The sequence below is a fragment of the Anolis carolinensis genome, unplaced genomic scaffold (genome assembly GCF_035594765.1).
Source record: "Anolis carolinensis isolate JA03-04 unplaced genomic scaffold, rAnoCar3.1.pri scaffold_13, whole genome shotgun sequence".
Lineage (NCBI taxonomy): Eukaryota > Metazoa > Chordata > Lepidosauria > Squamata > Dactyloidae > Anolis > Anolis carolinensis.
The window spans coordinates 15,220,041-15,247,008 of NW_026943824.1; the positions used below are offsets into that span (position 1 = coordinate 15,220,041).

Consider the following 26,968-nt stretch of genomic DNA (forward strand, 5'->3'; position numbering starts at 1 on the left):
AGGGCGGAAGCGGAAGTTGGCCAACTTCGCCCCGCCCTCTTTCCCCGCCTCAGAAAGATGCCAAGCGGAGGGAAGGGAGGATGGCGTCGACCTCTCCGGGGCCCTTAAGCCTCTTCCTTCTCCTCTTCCACACCGCCTCCTCGTCAACGCTCGCCCCGTTTTGCCACACGGACTTCCTTACGGCCTTGGCGTGCTCCTGGGAGGCGCCCCCTTCTTCGGACTGCGACGACTTCCGCCTCCTGCTCACCCAGAAACACCACCGGTAGGTAGGCCTTGCCTGGAGTGCGCATGCGCAGGGGGTTTGTTTTGCTTCTGGAACTCCTCATCACCCCCCCCCCCTTCCTTCCGTAGGGAGAACCAGACCTGCGTTCCGGCTCGAGAAGATGGCCGGTGCCGGTGCCTCTTCCCCAGGAAGGAGTTCCGCCTCGTTAAGTTCCATCTCAAGCTGGAGCAGAGGGATGGGCCCCGGTGGAAGAGCGCCTGGGAGACCGTTCAGCACGCCGAAAACATCGGTGAGGGGGGGGGGGGTCAATCATTGGGTTGCTGTGAGTTTCCCAGGCTGCATGGCCATGTTCCAGTAACATAATAATAATTATTATTATTTCATTTTATTTTTATACCCCGCCCCATCTCCCCAAAGGGACTCGGGGCGGGGTTGTTGTATGTCTTTTGGGCTGTGTGGCCATGTTCCAGAACTATTCTCTCCTGACGTTTCGCCCACATCTATGGCAGGCATCCTCAGAGGTTGTGAGGTATGGATAAACTAAGAAAGGAAAGGATATATATCTGTGTAGATATATCAACTGTAACATTAATCAACTGTGTAGATATATCAACTGTAACATTAATGCTGGCTCCCAGGAACAAAGAACTCTTGCCACACCTTGAACTCTACACAGATATATATCCTTTCCTTTCCTTACTTAGTTTATCCATACCTCACAACCTGTCCACAACAAAGGACAATAATAATAATAATAACTTTATTTTTATACCCCGCCCCATCTCCCCAGTGGGGACTCGGAGCGGCTTACATGGGGACCAAGCCCGAAACGTAAAACAATAAAACGATAAAACAATTATTCCAACAGTAAAACATCAATATCGATAAAACCATCATAAAAATCAACATACAGCATAAAATGTTAAAAATAGGAGACTAAAACAAGGATCTGGGCCAAAGTGTAGAATATATCAATGAGTATATGATTTTACAAATTAAGTACCAAAACATCATGTAATACAACAAATTTGACAGAAAAAGTAGTTCAATACGCAGTAATGCTATGTAGTGATTACTGTATTTACGAATTTAGCACCAAAATATCACAATGTATTGAAAACATTGATTACAAAAATGTGTTGGATAATCCAGAACGTTGGATAAGTGAGACTCTACTGTACTGCCTTAAAGGGGCCTCCACCTTTAAAAAATAAAAAGCCAGGCAGCACCAAGGACAGCTCCTTGGCAGCTGGGTCTGAAGGCAAAGGGCTGCCAAGGAGGGTCAGTTGCCTTATCGGAGGCGTGGGCCAACTTGGCCTACTGACTCTTAGGAATTGTGGGAGTTGAAGTCCACAACACCTGGAGGGCCCAAGTTGGTCCACGCCTTATCAAGACAAGAGGAGAAAAATAAAAAGAAGCTTCAAAGGGGCAATAATAAAGATATAGAATTGGAAGAGACCTCGCGGGCCATCCAGTCCAAGCCCATTCTGCCAAGAAAAAGGAAAAACACATTCAAATCATCCCCAACAGATGGCCAAGAAAGGATGGGCTGCTAAGTCAGGCTCAGGCAGCAGAAAACAAAGGGGGCAGCAACCACTGCAGAGCACAGCAAAGCACAGCAGGGGATGGAGGGAAGGAGGAAGAGGGCTTCTGGTTGAAGATTCTACCGATTTCAACCTTCTCTGACCTGAGACTCAGGCAAGGGGCCTGAGAAACTTCTCTTTCCCTTTTCTCTCCACCTGTATTTTGCATGCAGATGTTCCAAGAGAAGGCAAAGTGGGTAAGGGTTCTGTTCTTGCCCCCATCCTATCTATAAGAATATCATTACCAAATTTGCAGATGACACAACTGGTGGGGCTTCTTATCTCTGAAGGGGAGGAGTCTGCCTATTGGGATGATGTGGATTGGCTGCTCCCGTGCAGAGACAATAATCTGGTTCTTAACATCAATAAGATTATTGGTTTAAGGGCTTTGGGGTTCGCCAGACCCTTTATCTTCTCCTCCTCCTCCACAGTGAAGCCCCGGCCGATGGTCAACCTGATGGTCACGAAGCAAGATCTCTCCTTCCGCCTCTCCTGGCAGTGGGACTACCCCAAGGACAGCCCCCTGGTCACTGCCACGGCCTACTTCTGGGTGTCCTATTGGCCCAAGGGCCAACCAGAGAAGGTAGGCAACCCTTGCGGACCCCACAGGCTCCCAGGTGAAGGGCTGGCCTCCCAGTTTGAGGGTGAGAGAGACTCTCTGGGTTCTGCTTCCCTCCATCCTTGGGCTAGAACGCAACCAAAGCCTGCACCTCCCTTCCCTCCAAGGCAATCAACACCACCGTCCAGAAGCCAACCTACGACATCTTTGCCGACCGCCTCCAGCCTGCCTCCGACTACGTCGCCAGTGTCCAGGTCAAGCTGGAATATTGGGGGGACCTCTGGAGCGACTGGAGCCAGCCTTGCGAATGGCACAACGGTGAGCACCTCTGGGCTGCAGGGTTCCATGGCTTAGTATTCATTTACCCAAAGAGACCCTCCCTCCCAGGGCTCATGTTGGGAAAGTTACGGGGAGGGGTCTTGCCTTCCAGATTTTTTTTAAAAAAAGAATATTATTATTTACAAAGTGTACACATTATAACATAACTATTGATATACAAAGCCATCGGTCAACAGTAGTAATTTTACACTTTCCAGCAGTAAAACACATGTGTCTCATTTCAAAGAAAACTTCCCTACCCTACACTGAGATAGCGTCTTACAATAGTTTGTCCTATCAAGCAATGTGTGTGTGTGATATACAGTGTTTCCTCACTTATCACGGGGGTTATGTTCCAGGACCACCCGTAATAAGTGAAAATCAATGAAGTAGGGATGCTATTTTTATTTTAATATTTATACATTATTTTAGTAGTTCTACACTATTTTAAGTCTTTATCAACCAATCGTGTGTTGCTAAATCACCTCCTCCTCCCGTTGCTGCTTGGGCTCCTTTTCTCTCCCTTTGGTTTCTCCTTCCTCCCTTCCTTAGGCTGTAAATTGTAATTTTTTATGATTTGTAATAGACTTTTAGGGTTTATTGAAAAACCGCGAAACAGTGAATCCGCAAAAAGTGAACCGCGAAGTAGTGAAGGAACACTGTATGTAGATTTCACAAAATGTATTCAAAAGTGATCTCATTATACTACAACAACAACAATAATAATAATAATAATAATACTTTATTCTTATATCCTGCCACCATCTCCCTGAAGGGACTCAGGGTGGCACAGATGGCACATGTGCCTAAAAACAAACATATAAATTAAGCATAATATAAAATACAATAAAATAAACACATACACATATAAAAACATCAACTCAGACTCAATAAAACTCAGGCCGTCAACCAGTGGCGGTAAGCCGCTGTAAACATGGCCAAGCTGTAAACAATAGGAATGGAATAAGTGCAAACTGTAATAATGGAGTGAGGGCATAAGATAAAATGCAAAGATGTGTGACTACTGCACAGAACAACTAGGGACATAGCATTCTCAAAAACTTGTCTGAAAAGCCAAATCTACAAATCCCTATAGAAGGAGGACAGTGTGGAGGCCTGTTTCATAACCTTGATTTTTCTGACCATGTATTTTTAATCACTCAATACTATTATAGACCAGTCTTTAAATATTCTACCTATATATTGTGTAAAAGGTTTCCAATTATTTTGAAAACATTGTGTTATTTTATTTTTAAGGAGACAAGTTAGTTTATCAAATTCCGCAAAATTTAGCCATTTGGTCCACCATTCATATACAGATGGAATACTTTCCTTCCAGTGTTTGGCATAAACTATTTGAGCAGCTGTTATAGTGTTTTGGAAAAAAAAAAACTCAGTATTTTCCTTGACATCGTTTACCAGTCCCAACAAAAATATTTCTGGTGAAAATGGTATATTCTGTTGTAAAATCTGCCTTCCAGATTTTGAGTCAGGAGAGGAACTTTGGAAGCTGGTGCTCTGGTCCTGCATCCCAATCGTGGCCATGATCCTGACCTGCTACCTCTGCTTCGCCAGGTGCGTGGCAAAGTGGGATCTTAAGAAACGGCTCTCGGCCGGGGAAGCGGTCAGGCCTCCTCCTCTTCCTCCAGCCAAGTGCCAGATTGAGTTTGTTTGTGGAACTTGCTTTGTAGGGTGAAGAGGGACTGGTGGGATCGGATCCCGAGCCCTGCCAAAAGCAAGATGGCAGAGAGCATGGCTACGGTAGGAGCTGTCCCCTGGTGGGAAGGGGAGTGGGTTTTAATGGCGGCGCTCTCTTTGGGGTGGCTGGAGGGGGCCGCCTCGTCTTGAAGCTCCTCCTCCCTCTTTCCAGTTTCCTCCTGGGAAGCGGATCCCATGCAAAGAAAAGACCCTCCTACCAGGACCAAGCAAAGGGTGAGTTCCTCAGCCGCACAGCGATGCACGAGGTCTCTGTCTCCATTCCTCCCGGATGCTAGGAGGGTGTTGGAGGAATTTATTTATTTACAGCATTTATATCCTGCCTATCTCACCCCGAAGGGGACTCAGAGCAGCTTACATGTTATATTTACATACAACCCGTGTTTCCCCGAAAATAAGACAGTGTCTTATATTAATTTTTGCTCCCAAAGATGCGCTAGGTCTTATTTTCAGGTGATGACTTATTTTTCCATGAAGAAGAATTCACATTTATTGTTGAACAAAAAAATGAACATTTATTATATACTGTACAGTAGTTGTCATCACAAACCAGCATAACCAGACAAACTGTGAATCCTATCAAGAATTTCTTGTTACTACCATTGTTTCCATGCACAACAATCTATGGTACGTACATTTACCGATCCTGCATGCTCTGGTGTTCTATTTGGTGGGCATGCTTCTAAACAAAAACTTTGCTAGGTCTTACTTTCGGGGGAGGCCTTATATTTAGCAATTTAGCAAAACCTCTACTAGGTCTTATTTTCTGGGGCTGTCTTATTTTGGGGGAAACAGGGTATTATATTATTAGCATAGCACAATATTAGTATTACATCGTACTATATACCACTATACTGCAATATTATTAATAATATTACATGTAATATATAATTATATTGTATTACAGTAGAGTCTCGCTTATCCAACGTAAACGGGCCAGCAGAACGTTGGATAAGCGAATATCTTGGATAATAAAGAGAGATTAAGGAAAAGCCTATTAAACATCAAATTAGGTTATGATTTTACAAATTAAGCACCAGAACATCATGTTATACAACAAATTTGACAGAAAAAGTAGTTCAGTACACAGTAATGCTATGTAGTAATTACTGTATTTACGAATTTAGCACCAAAATATGATGTATTGAAAACATTGACTACAAAAATGCGTTGGATAATTCAGAATGTTGGATAAGTGAGACTCTATTGTATTAGTATATTGTATTACAATATTATGCTCAATATTATATGTGCATACAATATATTAGTATAACACAATATTAGTATTATATATTACTATATATATAAAATCTATGTATATAAAAGGGTAATGAAATTTTGGCCTAGGATAAAACAACAAAACAACACATCCCAGAAACACTAAACTTGGCAGCACAGCCCCTCATCCATGCCTCTATGTTCATACAACAAAAAGAAAAGAAAAATAAAGTCCTCATTAGAGGGAGAGGAATAATTGTTTTTATCCTATTGCTGCCAGTTAAGAAGGCTAGCTCTGCCCACTTGGTCTCCTAGCAACCCACTCAGCCCAGGGGACAGGCAGAGTTAGGCCTCACTTAGGCCTCTTCCACACTGCCTATAAAATACAGATGATCTTATTTGAACTGGATAATATGGCAGTGTAGATTCAAGGCCCTTCCACACAGCTATATAACCCATTTATAATCTTATATTATCTGATTTGAACTGGATTATCTGGACTCCACACTGCCATATAATCCACTTCAGTGTGCATTTTATACAGCTGTGTAGAAAGGGCCTCATATAATCCAGTTCTAAGCAGATAATATAAAAATATAAATATAATATGTAATAATTACTGTGGTATAATAATACAGAACAATATAATCTCTAAAATCAGGACAGTAAATAAAGAGCAACACTCTGAAAGTATAAGCCACAGCAACGCGTGGCCGGGCAAAGCTAGTATAAATATATAGGAATGATCCCATCAGACAGCGGGAAACGACCAAGGGGTGGGTGGAGCCCCTCCTGACCTGATTTCTGTGTTCTGCACAGTACTTGAGCTTTGGGTCTATGTGTTTTCTCCCCCAAGCAGAAACGGCAAAGGCCCCCAGAGTGTCCCTCCGGTGCTGCATGAAGTGGACCCTGGCCCCAAACCAAAAGCCTTCCTGATGCCAGAGGTGGCTGTGGTTGAGTCCCCGCTGATGGTCTGCAGCCGCGTGGCCGAGACCAAGACCGAGGGTTTACTCAAAGAGGAGCAGGAGGAGGAGGAGCTGATTCCCCCTCACCAAGACGCAGTTGCTGGCCTCTTCCGGGACCTTCTGGACGGAGGCTTTGGGAGCGGAGAAGCCCGAGTCCTTGAGCTTCCGGCTCCTGAAGAGAAGGGGGCCCAAAGAGGCTTTCCTCTGGAGGCGTCACCCGGATCTGGCTTCCAGGACTCAGCCAATGCAGGGGCTATGGGGAGTCTGACTGGACCTGGGCATCCTGTGGAGCAGAGCTGTGCCCCTCTTGGCTCCCCATTTCCTCCCCAGGGCCCTGGCAATGGCAGGATCTGTCCTTGGTTGGAGGGCCCGGCTGCCCTCGGCTACAGGTCCATCAGCAGCCTGGTGCCTCAAATGTCAGCAAACTCCAGCCATGAGGAGGAGGAGGAGGAAGAAGAGGAGGAGGAGGGACGGGTCGCGGAGGACCTGGGGCCCCACAGCAGTCTTGCAAGGCAGTGCGGTCCTTTGCCTGGGCTCCAGAGTGCCTTTCCGGCAGACCTCAGCGCACTCTGGCTCCCGACTGCAGCCCTTGAACCCTCAAAAGAGAGAGACCCAGATCACCTCACTTGGGAGGCCCCAGCCGGAAAGGCAGAGGACCCACCTTGCCCAGCGACCTCCCTCTTGTCCGGCTACCGGTCCTTCACCTCCGCACTTCAAGACAGCAGCCCAGCCCAAGATGGCAGTGCCTTAGCCCTCCTACCAGGGCCCTACCAGCCCCTAATGGCCCTCCTGCGGAGAAGCCACCCTGGCCCCATTGAAGAGAGCCATGCCACTGGGCCAACCCAGCCGTGGGCCTGAAGGGAGGGTTCTGCTCCTCTCCTGATCCTTTTTCTGCCTTTACACTACAGGGATCTCCTCCTAGTGCCCTCCTGCCTTTTGCCAGAGGATGGCTCTGGCTGCACAGAACGAGCACCTTTTTTATTCTGAGAGCATTAAAGTGTTTTTCTTCTACAATCTGCCTCCTTCCTCTTTCTTGCTCTGTTGCTGAAGGAAGCTCTGTCCACACAGCCTCGAGAGCACCGCCCCCTCTCTCCTTCTGGGGAAAACCCCATCCTTTCTCAATGGGTTTCCTGGAAGAAAATGGGGGAAGAGTTCTCAAGAAACAGGAGACTCGGGAACCAAACACCGCCATCATTCTGCCACAAAGCAATGGCATCCCTTTCTGCCTCCATCTTCCCACTTAAAGTATACACTAGATATTGGAAAACCCTCCCTTAGCAGAACTGGAACAATATATTATAGAGTTGCTGATGATGGACAAAATAACGATGCACTTAAGAGGAGAACCTTTAGAGAACTTTGTTAAGGAATGGCAACCAATGATCCAACATTTCAATGTAAAATTAATCTAAAAATGTACATAGAGGAAGCTAATAGACTGAAGGCAGGGAGGAAACGGATATAAATTTGGAACTTATAATATTTTTATATGTACTATTCAAACAGAAGACTGACCCCTTATTGAAAATATATTGTCTGAGAAATGATTATGAAAAACTAATAGATGAAAGTATTGCACTGTATGCAACAAACACTTGCAATGTATTTGAATGAATGAAAATAAATATTATACATATAGTAGAGTCTCACTTATCCAACATAAACGGGCCAGCAGAATGTTGGATAAGCAAATATGTTGGAGAATAAGGAGAGATTAAGGAAAAGCCTATTAAACATTAAATTAGGTTATGATTTTATAAATTAAGCACCAAAACACGTTATACAACAAATTTGACAGAATAAGTAGTTCAATACACAGTAATGCTATGTAGTAATTACTGTATTTATGAATTTAGCACCAAAATATCATGATGTATTGAAAACATTGACTACAAAAATGCATTGGATAATCCAGAACGTTGGATAAGCGAGTGTTGGATAAGTAAGACTCTACTGTATATATAAAGTATTTTTTGAGAAAGTGTAGCAGGATCATTGCTTTTTGCAAGCACCTTTTTTAAAAAACCCACAAAAAACAGCAGGCATCACTTTAGAACAATAACAGTCCCAAATGAAGCAGGAAGTAATCTGACTAGCATGAAAACAACACAACAGCCAAATAAATGTGTTGCCGAAGGCTTCCATAGCTGGAATCACTGGGTTGCTGTGAGTTTTGGGCTGTCTGGCCGTGTTCCAGAAGCATTCTCTTCTGACGTTTCACCTACATCTGTGGCAGGCATCCTCAGAGGTTGCAAGGTCTGTTGGAAACTAGGCAAACTTGCAGCCCAGAAAACTCACAGCAACTTAGCCAAATGTTACAAAAACAGGAGGGAAACAAATCAATAAAATTATTTGATTTTACTTTGTATTTTTACTTTTTTATAATTACAATCTGTCAAGCAAAGAAATTATTTAAGCTATTCAGTGCTAATTAAGGTGATTAACTACAACAGTGATGGCCAATCTATGACATGTGTGTCAGCACTGACACACCTAGCCATTTTTGCTGACACGATGCCGCATGCAGATTGATTGGATGACTATGTCTTTTGTGGCCAAATTTGATGTGATTTGGACCAGTGGTTTTGTTGTTTAGTCCATGGGAATTATGCACATTACATTTATATATATATAATATCATTCTATTATTATAGTAATATAATCATATTATTACTATTACAGTAGAGTCTCGCTTATCCAAGTCTCGCTTATCCAAGCTTCTGGATAATCCAAGCCATTTTTGTAGTCAATGTTTTCAATATATCGTGATATTTTGGTGCTAAATTCGTAAATACAGTAATTACAACATAACATTACTATGTATTGAACTACTTTTTCTGTCAAATTTGTTGTATAACATGATGTTTTGGTGCTTAATTTGTAAAATCATAACCTAATTTGATGTTTAATAGGTTTTTCCTTAATCCCTCCTTATTATCCAAGATATTCGCTTATCCAAGCTTCTGCCGGCCCGTTTAGCTTGGATAAGTGAGACTCTATATTATTATTAATTATTCATGACTACATTCAAACTAGAATAGAGAAAAATTGGTGTGGAAACTGCAAGAGGTACCATAGATTGTTGTACATGGAAATAATGGTAGTAAATAGTTTTTGATTTATTAAATACAGTTATATATTACAATTATATATTTTTGTTATTTAAAAATATACATATTGCAAAATTATGGTGTTTTTTCTCGAAGTGACACACCACCCAAGTCATGCTAGATTTTTTGGTGAATTTTGACACACCAAGCGCAAAAGGTTGCCCATCATTGAACTACAACATTCACGCTGGCCTCCAACTGACAAGAGTTCTCTCACCCAGGACTTTCCACAGATATATATATAAACCATCCTTGCTTAGTTTCTCCATACCTCACAACCTCTGAGGATGCCTGCCATAGATGTGGGCAAAACGTCAGGAGAGAATACTTCTGGAACATGTCCATACAGCCCGGAAAACATACAACAACCCTGTGATCCCGGCCATGAAAGCCTTGGACAACACAATGATTTAAGACACTACTAGGTAAAAGGGAAAGATGATGATAAGGTTCCCAGCAACCCTCTGGTGCACTCTGGGAACAACCAAGTCCCATTAACGCCTTGCACTTCTCTCCAGGTTGGAGGGAGATCCCTTGGGCAAATGTCGTGTCTCAGCCTGGACTGCGATGGTGGGGCTGCAGCCCAAGGACCGGCTGCACACACCTTGCAAGGGACACCTGGGCTTTGCTTCCCAAAGGAGTCCTGCCTGGCCTTTGGCAGCTGCAAGGAGAAGCACCTGGGCCTTTCTGCAGCTCCTTCCCCCCCAACACCCTCCTCACCACATCCTCCCTTCCTCCGACTGACGTAGACACAGAGCAGAGTTTGGTTATTACTCAGCACGGCTTTGGGGCTTTTTGCCTCTGAAAGGGAGCCAGAGAGTGGAGGGTCCACGGGGACACGATAGCAGCCGAACAGCAGGATAAAAGGGGACGGTAAGGGTGGGAGTAGACTGGGGGGAGGCATTGGGGTCCAGGTGGGATTGGGTACACAGCAAGAGGTGGGAGGGCATGTGGCTGGCTCCTAATGTCTTGTAGCACAGTGAGAGGACCTGGAACTCCACCTTCAGAAGAAGCTTTGCAAATTGGGGGGGGGGGGGGGGTTAGGCCAGAGCAGGTAGACGGGACCGCTGCCCCCAGCACCCCCCTGCAGACATTCTGACACAGGCTGAATAGGACAGAAGGCCCTTGGAGAGATGGGGAGAAGAATGACCCCACCCCAAAGGGCTGAGTGCCCCAAGGCTTGGACAAACAACAACCACGCCAGAGGAGCCACACAATGTGTGCCAGGCCACCGAAAGTGCCACCTCCTGGACCAGTCCAGGCCAGAGCTCCCTGTCGGCCGTCACCGCCCCCAGTTCCTTCAAGGTCGAGCCAGTCACTTCCATCCATCTCGCCCTTGGTCGGCCTCTCTTCCTTTTTCCTTCCATTTCCCCCAGCATCGTGATCTTCTCCAAGCTTTCCTGTCTCCTCATGATGTGGCCAAAATACTTCATCTTCGCCTCCAATATCCTTCCCTCCAGTGTGGGAATTATTTCCTGGAGGATGGACTGGTTGGATCTTCTCGCCAAGGTCCAAGGCACGCTCAGGATTTTCCTTCAAAAACATCTCTCTTCCTTTGCTCAGCCTTCCTTATGGTCCAGCTCTCACATCCATAGGTCACTATGGGGAATACCATGGCTTTGACTATGCGGACCTTCGTTGCCAGTGTGATGTCTCTGCTCTTCACTCTTTTGTCAAGGTTGGCCATTGCTCTCCTCCCAAGAAGTAAACATATTCTGATTTCCTGGCTGCAGTGATCTTCGCACCTAGAAATATAAAGTCTGTCACTGCCTCCACGTTTTCTCCCTCTATTTGCCAGTTGTCAATAGGTGTAGTTGCCATGATCTTGGTTTTCTTGATGTTTAACTGCAACCCAGCTTTTGCACTTTCTTCTTCCACCTTGGTGAGAAGGCTCCTCAGCTCCTCCTCGCTTTCGGCCATCAGAGTGGTATCATCTGCATACCTAAGGTTGTTCATGTTTCTTCCAGAAATTTTAACTCCGGTCTTGGATTCCTCAATCCCTCCCACAAAGACCCTCTTTTCAAAATCAGCGTTAAAATTTCCCACCCGGCCCATAAAAACGCGACCCAGCACTTGCTACTGAGCTTAGTCCTCCCTCTGCTTTTCTGAGAAGTTTTTCTTGAGTCATTTCTGAAGATCAAGTCAAACGATGCTGCCGTTTCCCCAGCCAAGATGCAGCCCTAATCGCCCTTCATGGAAAGGAAGGAAGGAAGACACATTGCGCCCAATCAGGTGTATTTCTGAGTCAAAGTTCCCAGAAAAGCCTGCCCTGTTTCTTAAAAACGAACAAGGCCCTAGATCCAACCACGGGTGCCAACCTGAGCGGATCTCTTGAAACAATCGGGAAATAACTTTGTGGCTCGGACCCAAAGGGTCTTTCTTTGGTGGTGGTGGGGTGTCGGAAATTACAAATTTATTATTTATTTATTTATTTGCTACATTTATATGTTGCCCTTCTCACCCCGAAGGGGACTCAGAGCAGCTTACAAATTAAATTTACATACAAATTTATATTATTAGCATAGTACAATACTGGCAATAAATTACTATATTGTACTATATCAATATAATGTAATATTATTAGTAATATTACATGTAAAATATAATATATAATTAATATTCTTATAGGAGCCTCCGGTGGCCTAGGGGATAAAACCCTCGTGACTTGAAGGTTGGGTTGCTGACCTGAAAGCTGCCAGGTTCGAATCCCATCCGAGGAGAGCGCAGATGAGCTCCCTCTATCAGCTCCAGCTCCATGCGGGGACATGAGAGAAGCCTCCCACAAGGATGGTAAAACATCAAAACATCCGGGCAATGTCCCCTGGGCAACGTCCTTGCAGACGGCCAATTCTCTCACTCCAGAAGCAACTCCGGTTTGCTCCTGACACGAAAAAAAATTCTTATATTGTATTATTAGTATTATATTGTATTACAATATAACATTATGAATATTGTATGTATATACAATATGTTATAATTATTATAGATTATTGTAAATTATATTGTGTATATATATATATATATATGTACATATATGTATATACTAGCTGTGCCCAGCCACGCGTTGCTGTGGCGAAGTATGGTAGTATGGGAAATAAAGTATTGAGGAATTGGTGGTTGTTAAGGTAAAGGGTCAAGGTTTTCCTCTGACATTAAGTCCAGTCATGTCTGACTCTGTGGGTTGGTGCTCATCTCCATTTCTAAGCCAAAGAGCCGGCGTTGCTGTATGAAATGCACACTGAAGTGGATTATATGGCAGTGCGGAGTCAAGATAATCCAGTTCAAAGCAGATAATATAAGATTATAAATGGGTTATATAGCTGTGTGGAAGGGCCTTGAGTCTACACTGCCATATAATCCAGTGCAAATTAGATAATCTGTGGAAGAGGCCTAAGTGAGGCCTAACTCTGCCTGTCCCCTGGGCTGAGTGGGTTGCTTGGAGACCAAGTGGGCGGAGCTTAGCCTTCTAACTGGCAGCAATTGGATAAAAACAATTATTCCTCTCCCTCTAATTAGGACTTTATTTTTCTTTTCTTTTTGTTGTATCAACCTACAGCCGTGGATGATGAGTTGTGTTGTCAAATTTCGAGGTTGGGGGGCCTGTAGTTTTGTTGTTTTGTCCGCTGCCCTGATGCCATCACTCTTTTATATATATAGATATGTATATAACTAGCATAGCGTGTTATTGGAGGGACGGGCCTCCAGCTGATGCAAAGAGACAAGACAAATTGTACCCAATTGATCTTTACCTTTAAAAAAAAGAATGCACATTTGGAAATCCTGCCTGGATGTTTCTTCTGAAGTAAAGACTAGTGAACTTATTATGCACTTTCTATCCAGAACCCTAACTTTGTCGAAAAAGTGCAGGCCGGACGCCCATCGCCTGCATCGGAGGAAAAGAGTTGGAGGAGGAGGAGGAGGAGGAAGTCCAGTCCATGGCTCCCTGTCTGGTGCTGCTCCTGCCTCTGCTGCTGCTCCTCCGACAGAGTAAGTCCTAACCCTCCCATCCTCAGGAGGGGTTTCCAGTCAGGTCTGCTGCCCTCCAGTCTTGCAATGAGCCCCCCATGCCTGCCCCCTTCCCTCCTCGGCCAGTCCTCCCCCCTTTCTGCTTGTTCTGCCAGCTTAAAAGCAAAAACAGGTCACTATTTTGACACTGCCTCGCTTCTTTTCCAGCCTGCTCTTTGGATCCTGCTTGTGAGGAGCTCACCTGTTTCATGGACTACCTGCAGACGCTGGCCTGCACTTGGGGAGAGGAACCCCGTCCCTCCAAGCCAAACTTCTACAATCTCACGGCAAAGTGGTATGTCAATCAATCAATGTATTAATGCTCCGACCAACGGTCATATGCATTTACAGAAACAACATCAAACAATGTGGCCCAGGCTGGTAAACAGCTGCTGCAATAAATCACTCTGACCAAACGTCATGAGTTCGAGGCCAGCCCGTGGCGGGGTGAGCACCCGTCAATTAAAAATAAAATACCGTGTATAGCAGGGTATAGCCCCTGCTCCTTGCTGACCTAGCAACCCGAAAGATAGTTGCATGTACCCTGTTTCCCCTAAAATAAGACATCCCCAGAAAATAAGACCTAGTAGAGGTTTTGCTGAATTGCTAAATTTAAGGCCTCCCCCGAAAGTAAGACCTAGTAAAGTTTTTGTTTGGAAGCATGCCCATCGAACAGAACACCAGAGCATGCAGGATCGGTAAATGTACGTACCATAGAATGTTGTACATGGAAATAATGGTAGTAACAAGAAATTCTTGCTAGGATTCACAGTTTGTCTGGTTATGCTGGTTTGTGATGACAACTACTGTACAGTATATAATAAATGTTCATTTTTTTTGCTCAACAATAAATGTGAATTCTTCTTCATGGAAAAATAAGACATCCCCTGAAAATAAGACCTAGAGCATCTTTGGGAGCAAAAAATTAATATAAGACACTGTCTTATTTTCGGGAAAACACAATATCAAGTAGGAAATAAGGTACCACTTATAAAAGTAGGGAGGCAAGTTTAACTAATTTACAACGTTGGAATGAGGAAGTGCCGTCACAGTGGATGATGAAGCAGCTGGCCCCCCTGTGGCCAGAATCGAACATGCCCTCAAGAGAAGGTTAAATTGCCTCTGCGTCTGTCTGTCTGTCGTCTCTGTCTCGGTTCGATGTGTTTATGGGCATTGAATGTTTGCCTTATATGTACATAATGTGATCCACCCTGAGTCCCCTTCGGGGTGAGAAGGGAGGAATATAAATACTGTAAATAAATAAGTATACAAAACACTGTAAAATCCAACACTTAAAAGCAGGATGCAAGCAGGATAAAACAGAACATGCAAACTATACATTTTGAGGTGCAGCAGCACAAGTGCAACATGTGCTGGGAACTGCACAATTACCGGTAAAATGCCAATGTATAAGATCAGTCATTTAAAAAAACGTAAGTAAAAATATCAACCAAGCATCTATAGAAACCCTGTAAAATTCCACAGTTAAAAGAAGGATGCATGGAGTATAAAACGGAGCTTGCAGAGTAAAAAGCCAGTATAAAATATCAGTCATGTTAAAAACTAGATAAAAGCATCCCCGGTGCAGTCGACTGCAATGTCCGCAATCAATCTTGCTTTGATTTTATTTGCTGCCAAGGTAAAGAGAGAGACCTTATATGTGATTGTGTATAGAAGGAGTGTACCGAGGTCTCCAGTCTTCGGTCCCGGGTATACGGTAGCCAAAGTGGTATGTGTGGAAGGGGGCACCTGTTTCAGGGGCGCAATGACTCTTGAGTGCTACACTTGATCTTAGCCAAAAGAAAACTTTTTACGCGGGCCAGATTCGAGCAACTCGACATTAAGTCTAAGCTAGGTAGACATCAGAATATCCCCTATACAAAGAGAAACTGTGGGTGCCGTGAGGTAGATGCAGAAGTGGAGGACTCAGAACAATTTTTCTTAAAATATCCCTATTACAACAGGATTCGATCTTTCTATTTAGAGCCTCTGCTGGAGAACCATACTCATTTAGAGAATAAGGAGAAATTGCACATCCTTCTACAGGGTTCAGATAAAAACTCTATTTCAAAACTGACCCTTTTTATGCAAAAAGCGCTGGCCGTCCGCGAGAAGATGGAATAATAACTTTATTTTTATACCCGCCTCTATCTCCCCAAAGGGGACTCAGGGCGGCTTACATGGGGCCAAGCCCGAATAAAAACAATAGCAATATAACACAACAATAGACAAGAGACATGCACAAATATAAAAATTTAAACATTAGCCAATAAAAACAAATGACAAGAACTAATAAAAACATGCATTAAAACGGAGAGGTTGTAAAAGTAGACTGGGTAAGGTGCACCATATAAATATTGTAAACACGAGGTGACTGATAAAGTGCTGCAAATTCTTGGAAGTGCAAATTGGGATGGGAGTAGACCCTGCGTCTATATCAAGTTGACAAAGGTAAAAAGTGCAAACCGGTACAAAAATGGTCACAGATACGGGATTGTTATGGGAATGAGCAATCTTTATCCAAAGGCCTGAGTGAAGAGCCAGGTTTTCAAGCTGAGAGCTGTGACATTAATGCCATTAACAAAATCCAAATTTAAAATTTACTATGGACAAGCCACTAGTTTTACTTACCCTTGCCCCCGCTCAAACCTTACCTTAAGGGAATAATTAATTTTAATCTTTTCATTCTGTATTTGCACAACTACCTAGGAGTGGGTTGGTAGGCTTGTAGGCCGGGATGCTTTGTATCTATACATGGTTTTACTGTATGTATGGGTAAGTGTGTACGTTTTGTATGTTTCACATGTTTTGATATAGTCAAAATTGTCTAATCAATAAAGAGTTGTAGTTGTTGTTGATTCTTGAGTGGGATATTTAATAATAATAATAATAATAATAATAATAATAATAATAATAATAATAATAATAATAAGTTTATTTATATCCCGCCTCCATCTCCCCCAAAGGGGACTTGGGGCGGCTTACAGCAAAATAAAAAATCAAAATACAAACAATGATAAAATATGAAACATTAAGGACAAAAACAGAAACCAATAATAAAATATACACAATAGGCGAAAAAACACAACACAGAATTAAAACATCGAATTAAAAACAATGAGGTTGCAATAGTGGATAAGCAAGGTGCACATTATGAGTAACAAATTCGTAAATAGATAAAGGTGTTGGAAATATCAACCTCCCAAGTCTTTCACTATTTATTTGGTAATGTATATATTTGCTAACCTGTATCCTATGTGTATGTTGATTTGCCAGTTTAATTATACCTCTTTGGTGTGGGAGGGATTATAGACATGTGATTGTACTGAGCATGTTCAGACTCAAGACTCCATTTTATGGCCAGTCTATTCTACACCTCAATGGAGGTGGATGCATGTTGCTGTTTGGACTTCAGTAGAAAAGTATGACTTATGGACTTCAGTGAGTACAACTATACCTAAAAACTATGGACTATTGTCTCTATTTTGGAATCATGGGATCTTAGAGCAGGAAGGGCCATCTAACCCAATCTCCTTCCATGCAGGAATAGTCAATACACAGAGAACTATAACTGAACTTAAATAAGAATACTGCCTGTGTGGTGAATTAATAGATGTTTTTGAGTAAACAAGTTATGTTATTTTTCAAAGAAGACTTCTTTAAATCTCTGAGTGCATACTTTAAGAGGTTTCAAGGGGGTGTATATTGTTTTGGGCAACTGCAATTTGAACTTCAAAGAAACAACCATCCTCTGCTAACGAAATATATTTTTGTGGTGGTATGTCTTTGCCCTTGGCAGTTCAAAGACATGGTTCTTCAGTTTAACAGCTAAGTTACCTGTGTGCCATTACATGAATGCTTATGAATAATACTTGAATGCTTATGAATAATGCTTTTCTTTTTTTTAAATATATTTTATTGAAGGATTTATTTAACATAAGATAAAAGAAAGAAGAAGGAAAGACAAAAAAGAGTGAAGGGGACTGCGATGGGGGGGGGGGAGGGGTGTGGGGGTTAGGGCGGGTTTCTTGACTTCCACTCTTCTCCTTTTTGTTGTCTTCCATTCTTTTGGTTTTAAGTCTTGTCTTGTTTTCTTGTATAGCAGTCTTGCGGTTTCCTTATATTAATATTGGTACAGTAGAGTCTCACTTATCCAAGCTAAACGGGCCAGCAGAAGCTTGAATAAGTGAATATCTTGGATAATAAGGAGAGATTAAGGAAAAGCCTATTAAACATCAAATCAGGTTATGATTTATAAATTAAGCACCAAAACATCATGTTATACAACAAATTTGACAGAAAAAAATAGTTCAATATGCAGTAATGTTATGTTGTAATTACTGTATTTACGAATTTAGCACCAAAATATCATGATATATTGAAAACATTGATGACAAAAATGGCTTGGATTATCCAGAGGCTTGGATAAGCGAGGCTTGGATAAGTGAGACTCTACTGTATCTTTTCTTTTTTCAACCAGTCTTTTACTGGTTTCCAGTTGGTAGGAGTTCTTGATTTATTTTCAACCTTTGATAACAAGTAAGTTAAATGGTCCATGTTCATAACTTTAACTATTTTTGTTATCCATTCGTTTTATAAAATAATGCTTTTCTTGACTAGTGGTTTTCAAAAGGTGGTCTTCACATGTTCATGGAGATTCACATTTGCCAAACGGATATGACATCGTTTTTCCTTTTCAATAAGGTTATGATTGCTATTTATTTCCAAAGGGATATGTGCCCAGAGACTGGGTGAAGTTATTTCCAATGCCCCTTACCCCTGGGTGTCTTGGGCCTTGGCTCGAGGACTGACCCAGAACCCCTTTGGCTGTCTTTCAAGGGACTGTGGGGAAGGCGACTCCTGTCTTCTCCTCCCCACGGATGGGAAGGGCTCCCGGATGCACTTTGCCTGTTTGGCGGAGCAGAGTCTATGCTTTGGACAAAACGCCTTTGAGGTGAGAGCCACAGAAGCTGCACCTGGAGCTGCCAAGGAATGCCAGAAGACGTTCTTCTTGAAGAAAAACAGTGAGTGCTTTGTGTGTGTGTGTGCAATGACAGAGGGAAGGGGGTCTCCAGAGAGCAAACACAGACCTTGGAGGTGGCCTGATGGGCAAGGCATTCTCTCTGGAGCTGGACTCTGGGGAGCGGGAGGGAAAGGATTGATCCCGGGAGCCCTGACTGACCCCTTTCTTGTTGGAAATAGCCATCTCCCAAGCCTTTCACTATTTATTTATTTGTTGATTTATCTATATATATAAAAGGGTAATGAAATTTTGGCCTAGGACAAAACAACAAAACTGCACATCCCAGAAACACTAAACTTGGCAGGACAACCCCTCATCCATGCCTCTACGTTCATACAACAAAATGAAAAGAGAAATAAAGTCCTAATTAGAGGGAGAGGAATAATTGTTTTTATCCAATTGCTGCCAGTTAGAAGGCTATGCTTCACCCACTTGGTCTCCTAGCAACCCACTCAGCCCACAGGACAGGCAGAGTTAGGCCTCAGGCCTCTTCCACACTGCCTATAAAATACAGATTATCTGATTTTAACAGGATTATATGGCAGTGTAGACTCAAGGCCCTTCCACACAGCTATATAACCCATTTATAATGGACTTAATGTCAGGGGAAAAGCTTTACTCTTTACCTTAACTACCACCAATTCCTCAATAGTTTATTTCCCATACCACCATACTTTGCCACAGCAACGCGTGGCCGGGCACAGCTAGTTTTTGTATATATTTGCTAATCTGTATTCTATGTGTATGTTGATTTGCCGGTTTGACTGACCTCTTTAATGTGGGAGGGGTTCTGGACATGTGATTGTACTGAGCATGTTCAGACTCAGGACTCCATTTTGTATTCAGTGTCTGCTTCACACTTCAGTGGAGGTGAATGCATGTTTGCATTGTTGTGGTAATCTCTGAGCGGTTAGACTCAATTTAACCCTCTCTGGGGGAGATTCCACCAAAAATCAGCAGAGTAGCAAAAGCAAAGCTTTTAAATGCAGCAGTTACTTACACAGGGCGAGCAAAGAGAAGCCTTTGACCATTTAGGATTGCAATGGACTGCAAAGTCTCAGTAAAAGTTCTAAAAGTATATTTATTCAGGTAAAAAGAACTCAATTGTAGATAGAAAGGCTTGGGAGCTGTTTAGTCTACTCTAGACTGGGTTCTAAGGAAAAATAAGAAAGGAAAAATAACAAACATCTAAATAGTTACATCTTGCCAGGAGAGATGGCAAGGTGCTTCTTGTTACCTAGAAGAACAAAGGGAGAAGAGAGAACCAAAATGGTTCCAACCTCATGGTCCAGTTTATTGGGGCCATAAAAGACATTCTGACCAATGAGAAGTTACTATCCCTAGAGATTCACATTTCTACTAACTTCAAAGTAAGGGATGTGACGTAAACAGGATAGAGTGAAACACAGTAAAGCCTATCTGGGCATGCTTTGGAAACAGGGAAAGGATTCCCTCAATCTAACTATATCATCTATCTAACTACATCTAGACTTGAGTAGTCCAGGATGATTCCCAACATGCATCAGACCTCAATGGAGGTGGATGCATGTAGAGAAGTATGACTTATGGACTTCAGTGAGGACAACTATACTTAAAAGCTATGGACTATTGACTAGTGGTTTTCAAAAGGTGGTCTCCACATGTTCATGGGTATTCACATTTGCCAAAGGGATGCGACATCATTTTTCTTTTTCAATAAGGTTATGATTGCCATTTATTTCCAAAAGGATATGTGCCCAGAGACTGGGTGCAGCTTGCTGAGAAGAGATGTTGGATGTTTATTTTATTATATTATTATATTATAACCGCTGCTACCAGTGTAAAGATGTTTATAATGCGGCCACCAGATGTAAAGCGTTGCCACCACTATGGGAAGATATAGCCACTAGCTACTTAGAGAGGAGACCTTTTAAATTTTGTTTTTCTTCTTTCTTCTTGTTTGTTTTTGATGGTAATATATATGACAGAAGCTGAGATGTTTACAAGAACAATAACACGTTTATTCTGGCACAAAGCTTAATGGTTACAGTAACTTTCTCTTCAGAGGCACTTGCAAGGCTAGAATGAGGTGTTTCAAACTTCTTAAAATGTCACTTATTTATTAATTTATTTATTTATTTATTAGACTTGTATACCGCTACTCCCAGTTTGGCTCGGAGCGGTTTACAGAAATAGATTAAAACAATACACTTAGCTTTAAAATAACAATAAAAACAATAAAAACAACAATAAAAGCAACAATAAAAACAGATATAGCTGGTTTATCTACTCTAAACTGCTCTAAACTGCAGTCACCCTATGAATTACAATCACAGATTATCTGTTCCTCATCAGGAGTCAGACTACCTTAAAATAAGTCACCAAACTTATTTTAAATTGACTCAAAAATAAGCATTTGAGTCTCCCTGATCCCTTCAACTGAGGGTCAGTCTTCACTGTACCTCATCAGGGCACAGACTAACTGCTTCTTTCTTAAACCTGCACAAAATGGCAGTTGGCCCCTTCTCCATGGCAACCAACTCATGAGTGCAGAGTAACTGAAATATTGACCCTTTTAAAACGCAATTAAACATGACATCTGTAAACTAAAAAAAAATCACACTTCGTTACACAGCTATTTTCCAATATTTCTCTCTTCTAGTCAAACCGCAGCCTCCCTTCAACTTGACGGTTTCCGCCTCCCCCTCGGGGTACAACGTGTCCTGGGAGACGCCCTACCAGCACCAGAAGTACCATCCCCTGAGGGACCGCCTGCGCCACCAGCTACGCATCCAGAAGAAGGGCCACTCCTGGCAGGTAGGGAGGGAGGCAGCGGAGGGGGGGGTCAGGGGAGGAATGGGGGGCCCACTCATAGGGATTGCCCTCCTCTCCTCCCATGGAGCCAAGTACAGGGTCACTGGGAGGCTGAATTTTGTGTCTTTTGGGAAGGGGACCTCCCTGACCATCACCCCCTTCCTCGTTCAGGGCCAGATCCAGAAGCCCATCCTTCAAGACACAGGGTCCCTATGGCTCCAGCTTCTGGAGTTCAAGGCGGGCACAGAGTTTGAGCTCCAGGTGCGGTCCCAGCCGGAGTCCCCTTATCAAGGCACATGGAGTGCCTGGAGCCCCCCGGCCTTCCTCTCCACGCCTTCTAAGAGTAAGTCCACTCCTGGCTGGGTCTGTGGATGGTCCCAAATGGAAGCCCGGTAATTGGCTCCACTACCTCCCTCTCTGACCATGGCCTGGCCTCTACCCCTTCAGCCTCCGACAGCCGCAAGGAATCCAGAGGGCCCTCCAAGTGGCTGCTGCTGTCCCTGGTTCTACTCCCTGCGCTCCTGGCTTTGCTGGGTCAGAGGTGAGTGTTTCACAGGGGGCAACAGAAGCCGCTGGCAGAATGATCCTCCGCCCAATGACCAGTGGGGCTCATGGGACCTCTTTTCCCGAACATACCAAGTGGCTGGGATAGAGTGTCTTTCCTGTAAAAAGTAAAGGTAAAGGTTTCCCTTGACGTTAAGTCCAGTTGTGACCGACTCTGGGGTTTGGTGCTCATCTCCATTTCTAAGCTGAAGAGCCGGCGTTGTCCACAGACATCTCCAGGTCATGTGGCCGGCATGACTGCAAGGAGCGCTGTTACCTTCCCACCAGAGCGGTACCTACTGATCTACTCACATTGACATGTTTTCGAACTGCTAGGTTGTGGAGCCTCCGGTGGCCTAGGGGATACAGCGGCGCTGCATACGAACTTAAATCTTACACAGAATCTCCAACAAACCCCCAGTTTTCGCCCCGATGCTAGCGAGAGGCAACCATGAAAACTATTTGCTCAACTATCTAAGGCAAACAATTGGCATAATAAAGCATACTAGGTGCAATTTAACTAGCAAAGAAAGTGGGATGATGGTCACACTGGGAGTCAAGGCTCTTCTGGACTCTTGGACCAGTTCTTAAACACGCTTCTGGAATGAGCTTCGTGTATTCCAAATAGACTGGAACGTACTTAGTTCTAATCTTTTTTTATACTGGTTTTAAACCACTTCATTGGATGTGTTGCAATAGCAGATTCCCAGATTAGCTTAGTGTTTACACCTTTTTTTTTTTGGTTATTTAATATTTAATGTTTATTTTACTTAAGTGATATTTGTCTTTACTGTTCTAATGTAGCACAAATCCTATGTAAAATCATACTACGTATTTTTGACATTAATATTGAAATCTGAAATATATACAGAAAGACTTGAAGGTTGGGTTGCTGACCTGAAAGCTGCCAGGTTCGAATCCCACCCGGGGAGAGCGCGGATGAGCTCCCTCTATCAGCTCCAGCTCCATGCGGGGACATGAGAGAAGCCTCCCACAAGGATGGTAAAACATCAAAACATCCGGGCAATGTCCCCTGAGCAACATCCTTGCAGACGGCCAATTCTCTCACTCCAGGTTGCTCCTGACACGGAAAAAAACACTGCTAGGTTGGCAGGAGCTGGGGCTAACAGCGGGCGCTCATTCCGCTCCCAGGATTTGAACCTGGGACCTTTTGGTCCACAAGTTTGTTTATTTATTTATTTATTTATTTATTTATTTATTTATTTACAGCATTTATATTCCGCCCTTCTCACCCCGAAGGGGACTCAGGGCGGATCACATTACACATATAGGCAAACATTCAATGCCTTTTAAACATAGAACAAAGACAAACAAACACAGGCTCCGAGCGGGGCTCGAACTCATGACCTCCTGGTCAGAGTGATTCATTGCAGTTAATTGCAGTGGCTTGCTCTCACGCCTGCGCCACAGTCCGGGCCCAATTCAGCAGCTCAGCACTTTAACACACTGTGCCACCAGGGGCCCATGCCTTTCCTGACTCCCCCTCAAAACCATCATTTCATTTTCTTTCTCTTTGGCAGGTTGTGGAAGAAGCTGGACCCCTTTGTCCCCAGCCCCGCACCCTTCTTCCAGCCACTCTACCTGAGTCACAAGGGAGACTTCAAGGTAGCCCCCTCCCCTTCCCTCTCCCTGTCTTGAGGCCACTGGGTGCCTCTTTGGCTTCTTCAGCCGCTGACTTCTTTCCTTCCCTTCCTGCTTCCTCTCTGCAGAAATGGGTGGGCAGCCCTGGCCCTGGAGCCACACTGGAGGTCTCGGAGAGGGTCCCTGGAGCCGGGCTTGAAGTACTTGGGAGGGGCAGCGTCAAGCTCCTGGCATTGCTGGCTTCCTGTGAGGCTGGATGCAGGGCCCACGATGGTGCCAGACATGTGGAGCCCCTCCCTGTGGAAGAGCAGTCCTACGGCCTCCTCTCAATCGACACAGTCACCGTGGACGATGGTGGGATCGGGGCTTGTTGCCCACAGTGTGGCCACTGTGCTGCTGAGGAGCCCCTCCATGCAGAAGAGGAAGGGGAGGAGGCAGGTGCAAGAAATGCCTACCGCAGGATTGAAGACAGCAGCAGTGCGGGCCAGGATGGGCAGGTCCCCGGGACTGAGGGCCCACCTGAGAGGAACCCTCCTCTCCCCCCACTTCTCTCAAATGATGCCCCGGCTGCTCCCCCTCCTGCGGAGGGGCCCTTGTTCTTCTTTGGCCCAACCTTGGCTCTCTTGCAGCCTCCTGAGCGTTGCCTCATGATCCCAGAGGAGGAAGCCCCTCCCTATAGCACTCTGCTGTCCCTCTATTCGGAGACCGAAGACGAGGGCGACCCCGAGAGCAGCCTGGACCTGGACACCATTGACAGCGGCTTTGTGGACTGTGACTATGGAAGTCCTCTGGACTCAGAGAGTGGGAAAAAGCCCTCCAACGAAGGAGAAGCAGCTGCAGTGGAAACCGAAGAGCAGGAGACCTCCCTACCAAGTTACGTCAAGCAGTGGGTCTCTGGCCACAAGCTCAAGGCTTGAAGGCCCTGCACTGGCCCATCCAACCCCTTGCTAGATGTTGGTTTACTTTGGGATATGGGTGGGTTGTTATTGTATTTGTGTTATGGCTGTTTTCAAGGCAATGTACATTTGTGTTTGTGTTTGTTGGAATCCGCCCTGTGTCTCCTTAGGGAGATAGGGTGGAATACAAATAAAAGTATTATTATTATTGTATGACACAGCAAACAAGATAGATATACTGGATTTCGTTTCACAAAATCACAAGTCGAACACTTCCCAAGTGTCTAGGACTGTGTGATGTATTTTCGGATGATGCGTGCAGACCCCAGTAGGGTGGCCTTTTGCAGTTGGCAGATCATAATTTTGTCAATGCCTATTGTTTCCAAATGCCGGCTGAGATCTTTTGGCAGGGCACCCAATGTGCCCATCACCACCGGGACCAACTGCACTGGTTTCTGCCAGAGTCTTTGAAGTTATTATTATTACTAGCTGTGCCAGGCCACGCGTTGCTGTGGCGAAGCATGGTGGTATGGGAAATAAACTATTGAGGAATTGGTGTTAGTTAAAGTAAAGGGTAAAGGTTTTCCCCTGACATTAAGTCCATTATAAATGGGTTATATAGCTGTGTGGAAGGGCCTTGAGTCTACACTGCCATATAATCCAGTGCAAATTAGATAATCTGTGGAAGAGGCCTAGAGAGGCCTAAGTCTGCCTGTCCCCTGGGCTGAGTTGGTTGCTAGGAGACCAAGTGGGCAGAGATTAGTCCTCTAACTGGCAGCAATTGGATAAAAACAATTATTCCTTTCCCTCTAATTAGGCCTTTTTTTCTTTTCTTTTTGTTGTATCAACTAGAGACATGGATGATGGGTTGTGTTGTCAAATTTCGAGGTTGGGGGGCCTGTAGTTTTGTTGGTCGCCGTGATGCCATCACTCATTTATATTTATAGATTATTATTATTATTATTTATTTGGTAGACAACAAGACTAGTACACAACTGTCAGTCCTTGGAAGCTATAGGACACAATGCGAGGCTCACACAGATTGTTCCATGGAAACGCTTTATTGAAATCCATCTTGCCAATATGAACACAAAGCTATCACTAACTCTTTCCCACCAACCCCTCCAGTATATCAATCTACTCCTTCCCCCATGGCCCCCCTTTCCACATTCACACCTCTCTGTCAAATAGTTCCTTCCCATGCTTGAAAACCAGAGCAGGCCATAAATCAATCCTCCTAGCCAAATGGTTCTTATCATTCAGGCTATCTCCCTCCCCCATTGCTCTGGCAGGATGTGAACAGGTCAGCTAGGTGAATGCTGGGCTTTTGCATCCTGACAACAGCAAACAAGATCACTATGCTGGCTGTGGTATTGGATCACACGCCAGATACTTCCCAAGTGTCTAGGAATTATTATTGTTGTTATTATTGTTGTTCCCAATGGTTGCCCCTGTTTTGTCTGCTGCCAGAAGACAACTTCCTAAAAGAAAGAGAAATGGAAGCTGCCCTGGAACAGGCAGGAGGGGGGGTCTCTTCTGTGAGGCAATTACGAGGACTCCAGATGATTTTGGACTGCAGTTCCCACCAGTGCTCCTAGTCAGCAATGCCAATGCTAAGAACACTGGGCGACACAGCCCAACAACAACACCCAGAACCTTTACATGCTTTTACTGACACCTTTCCACTATTTTCCACTGTATTTGTTTCAGTCTTTGTGATCTGCCTTGAGGGGCTGTATGGGGTGGGAGGGATACAGGGCATAATAAAATAAAAAAATAACAGCAGCAACATCTGGATCAGGAACAGAGCGATGAACAACTGATCAAAATGCTGGTGGTTAGGTGGGTGGGCCTTGTTCTGGGCCACTGGCTCCTTAACTCCTCAGCTCATCTGCGGGGCCCCTCTGATCAGTGAGACGATCTCAGAAGGGGCTTCCGTCACCCAGCAAAGGCTATCTATCACTGGAATCAGGTTGTGCAACAGACAGAGCTCAGCTTGGTCAGCAGAGGCTTCCTCTGCCTTTCCTCTAGCAAAAGGACCAAGAGCCCAGGACTGAAGGGGACACAGCTGCACAGGAACCCCAGGTAAGAAAAGGGACACCAACTCCTGCCACACAAGGGCCCTGAATTCATTTCTAGGCAGTAGTCCAGATCTGGGGCACAAATGCATTAGTAGAAGTGGCTAGGCTCTGAGAAATCCTTCTTAGGAGAAGCTTGAGGAGTTCAGGTGACCCTTAGTAATGCTGAACACGATGCCCAGCACTTACTTGTAGGGAGAACAGTCACAGGTTAGCAAATATATACATTAACAAAAATAGTGAAAGACTAGAGAGGTTGCTAGAGCCCCGGTGGCGAAGTGCGCTAAAGCACTGAGCTGCAGACCAAAAGGTCCCAGGTTCAAGCCTTGGGAGCGG

General features: G+C 44.2%; 2 protein-coding genes across 3 annotated transcripts; both read left to right on the plus strand.

The window, feature by feature from the left end:
• Positions 1–22: 22 nt before the first annotated feature.
• On the plus strand, positions 23–8,943 carry il4r (interleukin 4 receptor). Its single transcript, XM_008121854.3, has 8 exons — positions 23–262; positions 352–512; positions 2,238–2,389; positions 2,533–2,683; positions 4,165–4,258; positions 4,375–4,444; positions 4,554–4,615; positions 6,477–8,943. The coding sequence occupies exons 1-8, from the start codon at positions 81–83 to the stop codon at positions 7,438–7,440; spliced, it is 1,836 nt and encodes a 611-aa protein (XP_008120061.2). The 5' UTR covers positions 23–80; the 3' UTR covers positions 7,441–8,943.
• Positions 8,944–13,606: 4,663 nt separating this feature from the next.
• il21r (interleukin 21 receptor) lies at positions 13,607–24,767 on the plus strand. Of its 2 annotated transcripts, XM_008121856.3 has the most exons (8): positions 13,607–13,679; positions 13,866–13,992; positions 18,537–18,721; positions 21,362–21,516; positions 21,685–21,856; positions 21,961–22,054; positions 23,598–23,682; positions 23,787–24,767. In XM_008121856.3, exons 1-8 carry the CDS (start codon positions 13,628–13,630, stop codon positions 24,573–24,575), a joined length of 1,659 nt encoding a protein of 552 aa, XP_008120063.1. In that variant the 5' UTR covers positions 13,607–13,627; the 3' UTR covers positions 24,576–24,767. The 2 variants fall into 2 exon arrangements, with proteins under 2 accessions (XP_008120063.1, XP_062820342.1); XM_062964272.1 differs by lacking the exons at positions 13,607–13,679; positions 13,866–13,992 and adding an exon at positions 16,597–17,138.
• Positions 24,768–26,968: the final 2,201 nt, after the last annotated feature.

Bases quoted from the DNA above. Each gene is read 5' to 3' on its own strand.
- il4r (XM_008121854.3), top strand. From the start codon at position 81: ATGGCGTCGACCTCTCCGGGGCCCTTAAGCCTCTTCCTTCTCCTCTTC. The intron at 263-351 runs GTAGGTAGGCCT...TTCCTTCCGTAG, and splicing joins CTCACCCAGAAACACCACCG to GGAGAACCAGACCTGCGTTC. The intron at 2,390-2,532 runs GTAGGCAACCCT...CTTCCCTCCAAG, and splicing joins CCAAGGGCCAACCAGAGAAG to GCAATCAACACCACCGTCCA.
- il21r (XM_008121856.3), top strand. From the start codon at position 13,628: ATGGCTCCCTGTCTGGTGCTGCTCCTGCCTCTGCTGCTGCTCCTCCGA. The intron at 13,680-13,865 runs GTAAGTCCTAAC...CTTCTTTTCCAG, and splicing joins GCTGCTGCTCCTCCGACAGA to CCTGCTCTTTGGATCCTGCT. The intron at 18,722-21,361 runs GTGAGTGCTTTG...TCTCTCTTCTAG, and splicing joins GTTCTTCTTGAAGAAAAACA to TCAAACCGCAGCCTCCCTTC.